Source organism: Anas acuta, chromosome 1 (assembly GCF_963932015.1).
Source record: "Anas acuta chromosome 1, bAnaAcu1.1, whole genome shotgun sequence".
NCBI classification, from domain to species: Eukaryota; Metazoa; Chordata; class Aves; order Anseriformes; family Anatidae; genus Anas; species Anas acuta.
Window position 1 is genome coordinate 194862550 of NC_088979.1, and position 12224 is coordinate 194874773.

At 46.4% G+C, this 12224-nt stretch overlaps 1 protein-coding gene and 1 long non-coding RNA gene across 15 annotated transcripts in view; one reads left to right on the forward strand and one right to left on the reverse strand.

Annotated features, from left to right (window-relative positions):
* The window catches only part of CACNA2D1 (calcium voltage-gated channel auxiliary subunit alpha2delta 1), a 411227-nt gene that overhangs the window by 340886 nt on the left and 58117 nt on the right, over window positions 1-12224 (reverse strand). For all 14 annotated transcript variants that reach the window (XM_068669921.1, XM_068669927.1, XM_068669923.1 and 11 more), the window contains exon 2: window positions 4608-4689. In XM_068669921.1, the coding sequence (XP_068526022.1) occupies window positions 4608-4689 (82 nt within the window). The remainder of the gene's footprint in view (window positions 1-4607; window positions 4690-12224) is intronic.
* LOC137849856 (uncharacterized) lies at window positions 1484-4886 on the forward strand. The gene is made up of 2 exons (XR_011092106.1): window positions 1484-1634; window positions 2041-4886. It is a non-coding gene; the product is annotated as an uncharacterized lncRNA (long non-coding RNA).

Consider the following 12224-nt stretch of genomic DNA (forward strand, 5'->3'; position numbering starts at 1 on the left):
TATTCTCTCTCCCCCAGACTAAAATCACAGAATCACCTAGGTTGGAAGAGACCTCCAAGATCACCAAGTCCAACCTCTGACCTAACACTAACCAGTCCTCCACTAAGCCATATCACTAAGCTCTACATCTAAACATCTTTTAAAGACCTTCAGGGATGGTGACTCCACCACTTCCCTGGGCATCCCATCCCAATGCCTAGCAACCCTTTTGGTAAAGAAGTTTTTCCCAATATCCAACCTAAACCTCCCCTGGTGCAACTTTAGCCCATTCCCCCTCATCCTGTCACCAGGCACGTGGGAGGATAGACCAATCCCCACCTCACTACAGTCTCCTTTAAGATACAACACATACATCAAGGGTTCTGGCAGTGTTCCTATGCCTCTCTGTTGTGGCCAGAAGAAAGTATTTCACAGTTCTCCAGAACAGACCATTGTGTAGGATAATTTTCAACTGCATAAACAGACACAAACATCAAACTTATGTGCAGGTATGTATAACACCGGTGAACCATAAGACATCTTCAACAAGTTTGGAAACACCATAAACCTGCATGGTACAGCAGCTAACTGGAAAATCCTTGGCTTCTGAAGAAGTAATTCACTCCAGCTGAGAAATTAGTGAACATGCTACCTTGAGAGCTATCTTGGTCACCTCACGGTTCTTCGCAGAACCGGAATCAGTGGGACTTATTCTACTGAGTCTAAGGAGAAGTTCAGCAGGCTATAAAATGGTTATAAGCTGTGAAATGTCTTTCTTATGAGTTTTAACCTCATCACTTGGCCAAATCAAAACTGACTTTTTTAAGAATAAGGAAAGACATTTCTTCTTCTGGATATGTGCCTGACCAAAGAATAACATTCCACCACTACATACTCTAGTACTACAGCTGTTCACAGAAAGTCACATCTACTGTTTTATAGCAGAAGCCCTGTGCTCCTTGTTTTTGAATTGATCACTCTGCTTTGGGTTAGGAGGGTAAACAAGCAAAAAAAAAAATAATAAAAAAAATTTTTTTTGAAGCTATCCAAAAGCATGAAGACTACAGGCTTGGTCCAAAGAATTCTGGAAGTAGTCGAAGTAATGAGGCAGAATCAAAGCTGAAAATTCAGTTGAACTGTTAAGCATTTTTAAAGCTTAAGCAACTTTTTAAGCAACTGAAGGCAAGTTCTGTGAATAGAAGTGACAGGCATGCAAGTATGCTGTTTTTAATGTCTTGTAATCTCCATTTTTGCAAGATTGTGGTTCATTTCAGAGGAGATCTGACTAAACATTAATAGGCAGTAAGCAGAAAAGAAATGATGCTGCTCAAAAATGTGAAAGTGAAAACTACCTGCAAACAGAAGGAAAGAGGGAGAGACTGTTTACCCTTGAAGAGGGCTAATTAAAAACAACTAAAACAACTGGTGGTAGTTAAAGACATCATGCAATTTAGGTCAAATAAATGGCTTTGATAGAGAGCTATTTTACACTGAAACACCTACCCCCCCCCCCCTTTTTTTTTTTTGCTTCTAATCCTGAAATTACATGCAAATATTGACCTTCTTGTGAATATCCTACAGGATAACTTATGATTTGCTTCAACTGTGCTATAAATTTTAACTTTGGAAAAGCAACTTACCTACAGTATTCAAAGGTAATGTTTTTTTCAGCATGAATGTTACTATTGTATACTATAACTATAGCCAGTGGCATTGCATGCTACTATGCTTGCCCAGCAGTTATAATTAGAAGATTATTTTAGCAGCCTGTAAATTTTATGAATTTTAGCTATACAAAGTAACATTTTCCTTGGGGTAGGGGGGAAATATGAGTGAGAGTGTCAATCTCTTGTTTTTTCATTACTTATTTTACTATGCTTTCTTTGCATGGAAATGCCAGGCAAAATGGTTAAGACATTATCTCATTGCTTTGCTCAATTAGAAATTCTCTGTAAAACATTTCTCTTTGAAATATTCTATATCTCCTTCACTGTAGACTAAAAACATAAAGTATTCTTTCAAAGATAGATCTTTTATTCCTTCCTGTATATTGAATTTTAGCCCGAAAAACAACTGCATTTCACTGGAGAGATTTTTCAGCTACATCCCCAAGATCCTACATGCAGATGTATTCCAAACCAGACAGTCTCACTCCCATCATGCTTCCTCCACAACTAAAACTCAGACTTACTCTGGTCTCTCCAGTGATCTCCAGATCATACCTGTGGCCTAATCAGTGCAAGAAAGAAGAGATGACAAGTAGATGAGGAACAAAGGATAAACGATTGGGATGATGTAGGAGACAACAGACTGGCAGGCAAAGAATAAGGAGAGAAGAGACTGGAGAAGAAAGGAGAAACAAACTACATGTCTGAGACTGAGAACTAGTAATGGAGGGAAAGATAGGAAGGGTGAAGAAAAATACTTGTCAGCAGAAACTGGAACAGAAACAAAGAATGTATTCAGGAGGAATGAAAGATAGCCCAACCAGCATAGCAGGAATGTGTAATGGAAAGGCCAATGTTGGATCTGACATATGACGCTGAATGAGGGGATGGTGGGATGTACTGGGTTCACATAGCAAGGTTTTGGTCACAGGGGGGCTGCAGGGGTGGCCTCTGTGAGAAGAGTCCAGCAGCTGCCCTCTGTTAAATCAGGGCCTGCTCCAGTTGGTTCCAAAAGGAATGCATTACTAGTCTGTGTGATGCTCATTGCACCTTTGTGAGAGAGCATATAACAACAACAACAACAAAAAAGAACCTACCATGCAACAGCAGCTGGAAGAAAGGAGTTAGAAAATGTGAGAGAAACATCTCTGCACCAAGGTGAGTGTAGAAGGAACACAGGATGTGCTTCAGGTGCCAGAGCAGCAGTTCCCTTGCAGCCTATGGTGGAGCAGGCTGTCCCCCTGCAGCCCGTGGGTCCCACATGGAGCAGATCTCCACGCTGCAGCCCATGGAGGAGCCCCTGGTGGAGCAGGTGGATGTGGCCTGGAGGAGGCTGCGGCCCATGGAGAGCCCCCACAGGAGCAGGCCCCAGGCCGGAGCTGCAGCTCATGGAGAGGAGCCCACGCAGGAGCAGGGGGTCTTGGGGGAGCTGCTGCCCATGGGGAACCTGTGCTGGAGCAGTTTGCTCCTGATGTATGGACCCCATGGTATGGACCCGTGTCAGAGCAGTTCTTAAAGAGCTCCTGCCCGTGAAAGCCCCCACAGGATCAGTTCGGGAAGGACAGCGTCCATGTGGAGCAGGGGCAGGGAGTGACTGTGAAGGAGTGGTGGAGACAAAACTTTAGGGTCTGACCACAGCTCTCCCTGTCCTTTGGAGGAGGAGAAATGAGAGAGCAGCATGGTGAAGCTTAGCTACCTAGCATTGTGAAACCATCACATGGGGAAAAAGAGGCACCACAAGTACGGAGGATAATGGATCACACAGAGAACAGATGAGCAAAAAGGACCCTGAATCCACTTAGCAGAAACTCCTCACCAAAACCTGTAGAGAGAGACATGATTCGCAAGCCTTCTTGTCCTCTGTCAGCAGATATGTGTGAAATCCACCTACAAAAAATTCCATCAGCTGGGCATGCTGGGATAACCTTACAGTTCTTCAGGAAGATTAAGTAATAGACGTTTCTGTGTTGTTGAGACCTTATTGTGGAAACCCACATGTGTATCAATCTAATGCTTTTTTTGCTAGGATTTCAAGATTTTGGTTTCAGTTAGGATTTTGTTTTCTGTTCGTTTGGGGATTTCTAAGATTAAAAACTACATCTAAAGCATCTGTTTTAATACTCTTTTATTTATTTTGCAATATCAAGCACTCAAATGTTAGGAAAGGCCACAAGTAAAATAATCTCTGTAAACTTCATTTATGTTCCTCATGTACATGCAGTGCCACAGCCCTTCCTTCATCAGGATGGGCAGGGATAGGGAAAGGGAAATATATGAACATGTAGTTGCATACTTTGTGACGATGTATAAAAAAAGTTTTTAGGTAGCCTAATCCTGACATTTTCTGAATTGTGACTACATAGTTCTGCCATCTCAGAATGTGTTTTTAGCCTCTATGAATGAAATATAGCACAAAAATGTCTTCTCAATGAAACAATAATTTATTTCCTACAACAATAAGTTCATTCCTAAAACACACTTTGTATTAAATTAAAATAGCTGAATATAACTAATTTTCATTCTCATCTGTTTCTTGTAGCCAATGGCTGCTTCACAGCTGTGAATATATGCCAAAAAATGGTCTCCCTTGTTGATATAGAGCAGAATGTTTGACTGCTGTGAACGGTTGCTTCCTGGATACTTTATCTGACAAACATATAACATAAAAGCACTCATTTAAGGTGGGAGTGTTGCAATAATGGTAAGCCTTATGTCCAGTGCTGCAAAGCTGATTAAATATTAGCAACAAGAAAGTGTTGCAACACAAAAAGAGAGAATTGAATGATGCCTATATTATTCATTTCTCTCTCAGTAAGCACTGTAGAAGAGAAACACTACAGAGTTTAATTTCCCAGAGTCTTTTTACTATGTTACAATTAAATGAACATAATACCTAGATGATGCACACCATTCATTTCACTCTTCCTGTTATTGCACTCTAAGGCATATCTTCCAACTCACCGCAGCAAGCTGGTCCACTCCACTTGCAGTTCGTGCCAAAGTTACGAGGTCTTCTTGCATCTTATCTACCCATGATTTTATCCTAAAGAATCCAAAAAGAAGAGAGAAAGAGAAGTCCAATCAAATCAATGTCAAATACCTATGACAATCTCAAATACACATAAAGGCTGGCAGATTAACTCTCATGTAATAGGTTGACACTGAAGTCCACCTGATACAGCTGTGAATCTGCTTTAGATATGTTCTCTGTTCTCCTTTTCTCCCTCTCTTATGCATGAACTTACTTTTTCAATAGTCATGTGAGGAACTTGCATTTAGTTATACATTAAAAGAAAAGGGAAAAAAAAAAAAAGCAGAATATATATTATTAAATATAAAATATACGTGAGTATTCTTTGATAAAAGTAATCTTCTTGTAATAGACCATGTCCTGGTTTCAGTTAGCACAGAATTAATTTTCTTCCTAGTAGCTGGTGGAATGCTGTGTTTTGGCTTAGGATGAGAAGAGTGCTGATAACACCCCGATGCTTTAATTGTTGCAGAGCAGTGCTTATACTAAGCCAAGGACATCTTAGCCTTTTGCTCTGTCCTGCCAACGGGCAGGCTGGGGGTGCAGTAAGAGCTGGGAGGGGACAGACCCAGGACAGGTGACCCAAACTAGCCAAAGGGGTATTCCATACCATCTGACGTCATGCTAAACAATATATAGGGGTGGCTAGCTGGGGGGAGGGGGCCGGACTGCTCGGGGTTAGGCTGGGCATCGGTCAGCGAGTGGTGAGCAATTGCATTGTGCATCACTTGTTTGTACATATTATTATTATTTTCCCTATTATCACCATATTATTATTATTGTTATTATTGTTATTATTATTTTGTTATTATTATTTTCCTGTCTTATTAAACTGTCTTTATCTCAACTCACGGGCTTCACTTTCCATTTCTCTCCCCCGTCCCAGAGAGGGAGGGGGGAGGGTGAGCGAACGGCTGCGTGGTGTTTAGCTGCCGGCCGGGTTAAACCACGACAGTCTTTTTGGCGCCCAACGTGGGGCCCGAAAGGTTGAGATAACGGCAGATCTGACCAGAGTGTGTTAAACTAAAATTGGTGTAAGGATTAGACCTGCTTAATAGTCACTTGTCATAATGCTGATTGCTTTAATCTCAACTCTGCTGCGCCTGTTTTCCAAATTGAGTATTATAGTACATTATTTTCCGTATTTGCTCTCTGTCGTGTTGTTTATCCTCTCCGGGCCCTGGTTTCAGATCATTATGGTGCTGTGTGTTGTAGCAATGGCTTATGAGACGATGAAATACGTGGTCATGACTCTAACTTGTTATTTGTATTCAGTAACATCGTCGACTCTGTACTTTGGAAACTGTATCTTGGAAACTATTAGCAATTATACCTATTGTTTTTTTTCATTAGGGAGTCAATCTGTGGAGGGGAAAGGGGAGGATATTTTTCCTTACTTGCTTACTCTCCCTTTCTCCTTCACCCCCCCTGTATCCTCCTGGGTCACTCTGCCTTCCTCCTTCACCACTCTCTTATCCCCTGAGCTTGTCACAATAGCTCTCCAAGATATTGAATATTTCTGGAATACTCAGAGTACCATAGTCTTGTTGTTCTGCCTCATGAATGCACTTCAGATTCTGCTTATGGTTAAACAACTACTTGGGAAGCTCATCCGGATATCTGCCCGGAGGCAGGATAGTTGTGGGTGGCAGGGAGTATGGGCGGATATGGGCAGGCATCTAGAGCAGTTGGCACCCCCAGTGTGTTGGAAATTCACCCCTGAACAATGGCAAAATCCTCAAAAACTGGCAGAATGCTTGAAAAAAAGGTGTCATGATTCTGGCAGTTCCAAAGTAACACAAATCATTGTAACGTGCTGGGGCCTGGCTCATGCCTATCGAGCTGCCATTGATACTGCTATCAACTTAGTGACAGACCCTGCGGCCACTCCAAGCCCTGTGACAGATCCAACGGCCACTGTGACCCCTACGGTGGATTCTGCTCCAGCTCCAGCCCCAGCTCCTGCAGCCACTCCAGATCCGGTTCCTGCAGCCGCTCCAGCTCCTGTAGCCGCTCCAGTCCCAGCTCCTGCAGCCGCTCCAGTCCCAGCTCCTGCAGCCGCTCCAGCTCCTGCAGCCGCTCCAGTCCCAGCTCCTGCAGCCGCTCCAGCTCCTGCAGCCGCTCCAGTCCCAGCTCCTGCAGCCGCTCCAGTCCCAGTTCCTGCAGCCGCTCCAGTTCCAGCTCCTGCAGCCGCTCCAGTCCCAGCTCCTGCAGCCGCTCCAGTCCCAGCTCCTGCAGCCGCTCCAGCTCCTGCAGCCGCTCCAGTCCCAGCTCCTGCAGCCGCTCCAGCTCCAGCTCCTGCAGCCGCTCCAGCTCCAGTTCCTGCAGCCGCTCCAGCTCCAGTTCCTGCAGCCGCTCCAGCTCCAGTTCCTGCAGCCGCTCCAGTCCCAGCTCCTGCAGCCGCTCCAGCTCCTGCAGCCGCTCCAGCTCCAGTTCCTGCAGCCGCTCCAGCTCCAGTTCCTGCAGCCGCTCCAGTCCCAGCTCCTGCAGCCGCTCCAGCTCCTGCAGCCGCTCCAGCTCCAGCTCCTGCAGCCGCTCCAGCTCCAGCTCCTACTGCTGCTCCAGTCCCAGCTCCTGCAACTGCTCCAGCTCCAGCTCCAGCTCCTGCAGCCGCTCCAGCTCCTGTGGCCGTGTCAGAGAAACGAGCTGTAGCAGTGCAAGTTGACCCTGCAGAGGGTATTCCAACCCCTGTAGCAGACTCTGTAACAAAGTCAGAGAAACGAGCAGTAGCAGTGCAAGCTGCCCCTGTAGAGAAGGTGAAAAAATGGTATAGAGATTCAGGTCGTTTAGAACGCAGAGAGTCTTCTGCCAACCCAGGTAAGGCTTCTGCCAAAACTAGGTATAGAGATGACGAAGATGACGACGACGCTGGGCCATCAAGGATTCAGGAGGAGGAAGATGAGGATGTCGAAAAATCAACAGTAACTACCCGAAGCCTAAACGAGCGCGAGCTACGAGATGTGCGAAAAGATTTTGGTCGCTGTATAGGTGAGCAGCTTGTCACCTGGCTGCTCCGGTGCTGGGACTCTGGAGCCAATTGTGTGGAATTAGACGGCAGGGAAGCCAAGCGGCTGGGATCCCTTGCTCGAGACGCCGGCATTGACAAAGCAATTGCAGATGGAGCACAATCCACCAGCCTCTGGAGGCGTCTCCTCTCAGCTGTGAGGGAAAGGTATCCCTTCAAGGAAGAACTTTTATGTCTACCAGGCAAGTGGACCACTATGGAGAAGGGAATCCAGTACCTGAGGGAATTAGCCGTACGGGAAGTGATTTATGAGGATCCAGACCAGAGACAAACATCCAAAGATCCAGATGAAGTCAAGTGTACACGACCCATGTGGCGGAAGTTTGTACGGAGTGCACCATCATCATATGCCAGCTCATTGGCAATAATGGCCTGGAAAGAGGATGAGGAACCCACAGTGGATGAAGCGGCTAAACAACTCCGGCAGTACGAAGAAAGTCTCTCCTCTTCCTTACAGGCCTGCGTCTCAGCTGTGGAGAAACTTTCTGAAAAGGTTCACCAACTTGAAGAGAATCTATTGTCCTCCCCACCTGAACCAACCAGTGTCCACCGACCAAAAGAGAACACCTGGGAGAAAACACTTTCTGAAAAGTTTCACCAACTTGAAGAGAGATTATTCTCCTCCGCACCTGTACAAAGCAGTGTCTCAGCTGTCAGGGGTAGGCGTTCACCCACACAAGGAAGACGATATGGTGGGTACTCACCCCGTGCCACCCTGTGGTTTTACTTACGAGACCATGGAGAGGACATGAGAAAATGGGATGGAAAATCTACCGCGACCCTAGAGGCACGGGTACGTGAGTTGCAAAAGAAAACAATCAGGAAAAAGGGATTCTCCGAAAAGTTTGCTGCTCCAACTTCCAGCAGACAGTCCTTCAAACACAGAAACGAAGAAGATTCTGACCAGGATTAGGGGGGCCCTGCCTCCAGCCAGGGGGAGGAAAGGGACAATCGAGTTTATTGGACTGTGTGGATTCGATGGCCTGGCACATCACGCGCACAGAAGTATAAGGCTTTAGTAGACACCGGTGCACAATGTACTATAATGCCATCGAGCTATAAAGGACCAGAGCCCATCTATATTTGTGGAGTGACAGGAGGATCTCAGCAGTTGACTGTATTGGAGGCTGAGGTGAGTCTGACTGGGAATGAGTGGGAAAAGCACCGCATTGTGACTGGCCCGGATGCTCCATGTATCCTTGGCATAGACTATCTTAGAAGAGGATATTGCAAGGACCCAAAAGGGTTCCGGTGGGCTTTTGGTATAGCTGCCTTAGAGACAGAGGGCATTAAACAATTATCTACCTTGCCTGGTCTCTCAGAGGACCCCTCTGTTGTGGGGTTGCTGAGGGTCGAAGAACAGCAAGTGCCAATCGCTACCACAACTGTGCACCGGCGGCAATATCGCACTAACCGAGACTCCCTGATCCCCATCCATAAGCTAATTCGTCAATTGGAGAGCCAAGGAGTGATCAGCAAGACCCATTCACCTTTCAATAGTCCCATATGGCCAGTGAGAAAGTCTAATGGCGAGTGGAGACTAACAGTGGACTATCGCGGCCTGAACGAAGTCACGCCACCACTGAGTGCTGCAGTGCCAGACATGCTGGAACTTCAGTATGAACTTGAATCGAAGGCAGCCAAGTGGTACGCCACAATTGATATCGCTAATGCATTTTTCTCCATCCCTCTAGCAGCAGAGTGCAGGCCACAATTTGCCTTCACTTGGAGGGGAGTCCAATATACTTGGAATCGGCTGCCCCAGGGGTGGAAACACAGCCCTACCATTTGCCATGGGCTGATCCAGTCTGCGCTAGAGCAGGGGGAAGCTCCTGAACACCTGCAGTACATCGATGACATTATTGTGTGGGGTGACACAGCAGAGGAAGTTTTCGAGAAAGGGAAGAAAATAGTCCAAATCCTTCTGAAAGCCGGTTTTGCCATAAAACAAAATAAAGTCAAAGGACCTGCACGAGAGATCCAGTTTTTAGGAATAAAATGGCAAGATGGACGTCGTCAAATCCCAATGGATGTGATCAACAAAATAACAGCTATGTCTCCACCAACTAACAAAAAAGAAACACAGACTTTCCTAGGTGTTGTGGGGTTTTGGAGAATGCACATCCCAAATTACAGTCTGATTGTAAACCCACTCTACCAAGTAACCCGTAAGAAGAATGAGTTTGAGTGGGGCCCTGAACAACGACAAGCCTTTGAACAAATCAAGCAGGAAATAGTCCATGCAGTAGCCCTTGGGCCAGTTCGAACAGGACCAGATGTAAAGAATGTGCTCTACACTGCAGCCGGGGAGAACGGCCCCACCTGGAGCCTCTGGCAGAAAGAACCTGGGGAAACTCGAGGTCGGCCCCTGGGGTTTTGGAGTCGGGGATACAGAGGATCTGAGGCCCGCTATACTCCAACTGAAAAGGAGATATTGGCAGCATATGAAGGAGTTCGATCTGCTTCGGAGGTGGTCGGTACTGAAGCGCAGCTCCTCCTAGCACCCCGATTGCCGGTACTAGGCTGGATGTTCAAGGGAAGGGTCCCCTCTACGCATCATGCAACTGATGCTACATGGAGCAAGTGGGTTGCACTGATTACTCAGCGGGCTCGAATAGGAAACCCCAGTCGCCCAGGAATATTGGAAGTGATCATGGACTGGCCAGAAGGCAAATACTTTGGGATATCATCAGAGGAGGAGGTGGGTCGTGCTGAAGAAGCCCCACTGTACAACCAGTTGCCAGAGAATGAAAAGAAATATGCCCTGTTCACTGATGGGTCCTGTCGTATTGTGGGGAAGCATCGGAGATGGAAGGCTGCTGTATGGAGTCCTACGCGACGAGTTGCAGAAGCTGCTGAGGGAGAAGGTGAATCGAGTCAGTTTGCAGAAGTGAAAGCCATTCAGCTGGCTTTAGACATTGCTGAACGAGAAAAATGGCCAGTTCTCTATCTCTACACCGATTCATGGATGGTAGCAAATGCCCTGTGGGGATGGTTACAGCAATGGAAGCAAAACAACTGGCAGCGTAGGGGCAAACCCATCTGGGCTGCTGCATTGTGGCAAGATATTGCTGCTCGGGTAGAGAACCTGGCTGTGAAAGTACGCCACGTAGATGCTCATGTGCCCAAGAATCGGGCTACTGAAGAACATCAAAACAACCAGCAGGTGGATCAGGCTGCTAAGATTGAAGTAGCTCAGGTGGACTTGGATTGGCAGCATAAAGGTGAATTATTTATAGCCCGATGGGCCCATGACACCTCAGGCCATCAAGGTAGAGACGCAACATACAGATGGGCTCGTGATCGAGGGGTGGACTTGACCATGGACGCTATAGCACAGGTTATTCATGACTGTGAAACATGTGCTGCAATCAAGCAAGCCAAACGGTCAAAGCCTCTTTGGTATGGAGGACGATGGCTGAAATATAAATATGGAGAGGCCTGGCAGATTGATTACATCACACTCCCTCAAACTCGCAATGGCAAGCGCCACGTACTTACAATGGTGGAAGCAACCACCGGATGGCTGGAAACATATCCTGTGCCTCATGCCACCGCCCGGAACACCATCCTGGGCCTTGAAAAGCAAGTCCTATGGCGACATGGCACCCCAGAAAGAATAGAATCAGACAATGGGACTCACTTCCGAAACAACCTTATAGACACTTGGGCCAAAGAACATGGTATTGCATGGGTGTATCACATCCCCTATCATGCACCAGCCTCCGGGAAAGTTGAACGATACAATGGCCTGTTAAAGACTACCTTGAAAGCAATGGGCGCTGGGACGTTCAAAAACTGGGATACGCATTTGGCAAAGGCCACCTGGTTAGTCAATACTAGGGGATCTACCAACCGAGCTGGACCTGCCCAATCAAACCTGTTACGTACTGTAGATGGGGATAAAGTTCCTGTAGTGCATGTAAAAAATATGCTGGGTAAAACAGTCTGGGCTACTCCTGCCTCAGGAAAAGGCAAACCTATTCGTGGAATTGTTTTCGCTCAGGGACCTGGATACACTTGGTGGGTGATGCAAAAGAACGGAGAGGTCCGGTGTGTACCTCAAGGAGATTTAATACTGGGTGAGAATAGCCCATGAACTGAATTGTACCATGTTAAATAGTATATTATACTGTATGTTATCACTACCATGATTACTATAGGTGACTAATTAGAATGTATGGAAAAGAGTGTAACCTGAGCATGACATAAATGGTATGGAATAAGGGGTGGATAGATGTCCTGGTTTCAGTTAGCACAGAATTAATTTTCTTCCTAGTAGCTGGTGGAATGCTGTGTTTTGGCTTAGGATGAGAAGAGTGCTGATAACACCCCGATGCTTTAATTGTTGCAGAGCAGTGCTTATACTAAGCCAAGGACATCTTAGCCTTTTGCTCTGTCCTGCCAACGGGCAGGCTGGGGGTGCAGTAAGAGCTGGGAGGGGACAGACCCAGGACAGGTGACCCAAACTAGCCAAAGGGGTATTCCATACCATCTGACGTCATGCTAAACAATATATAGG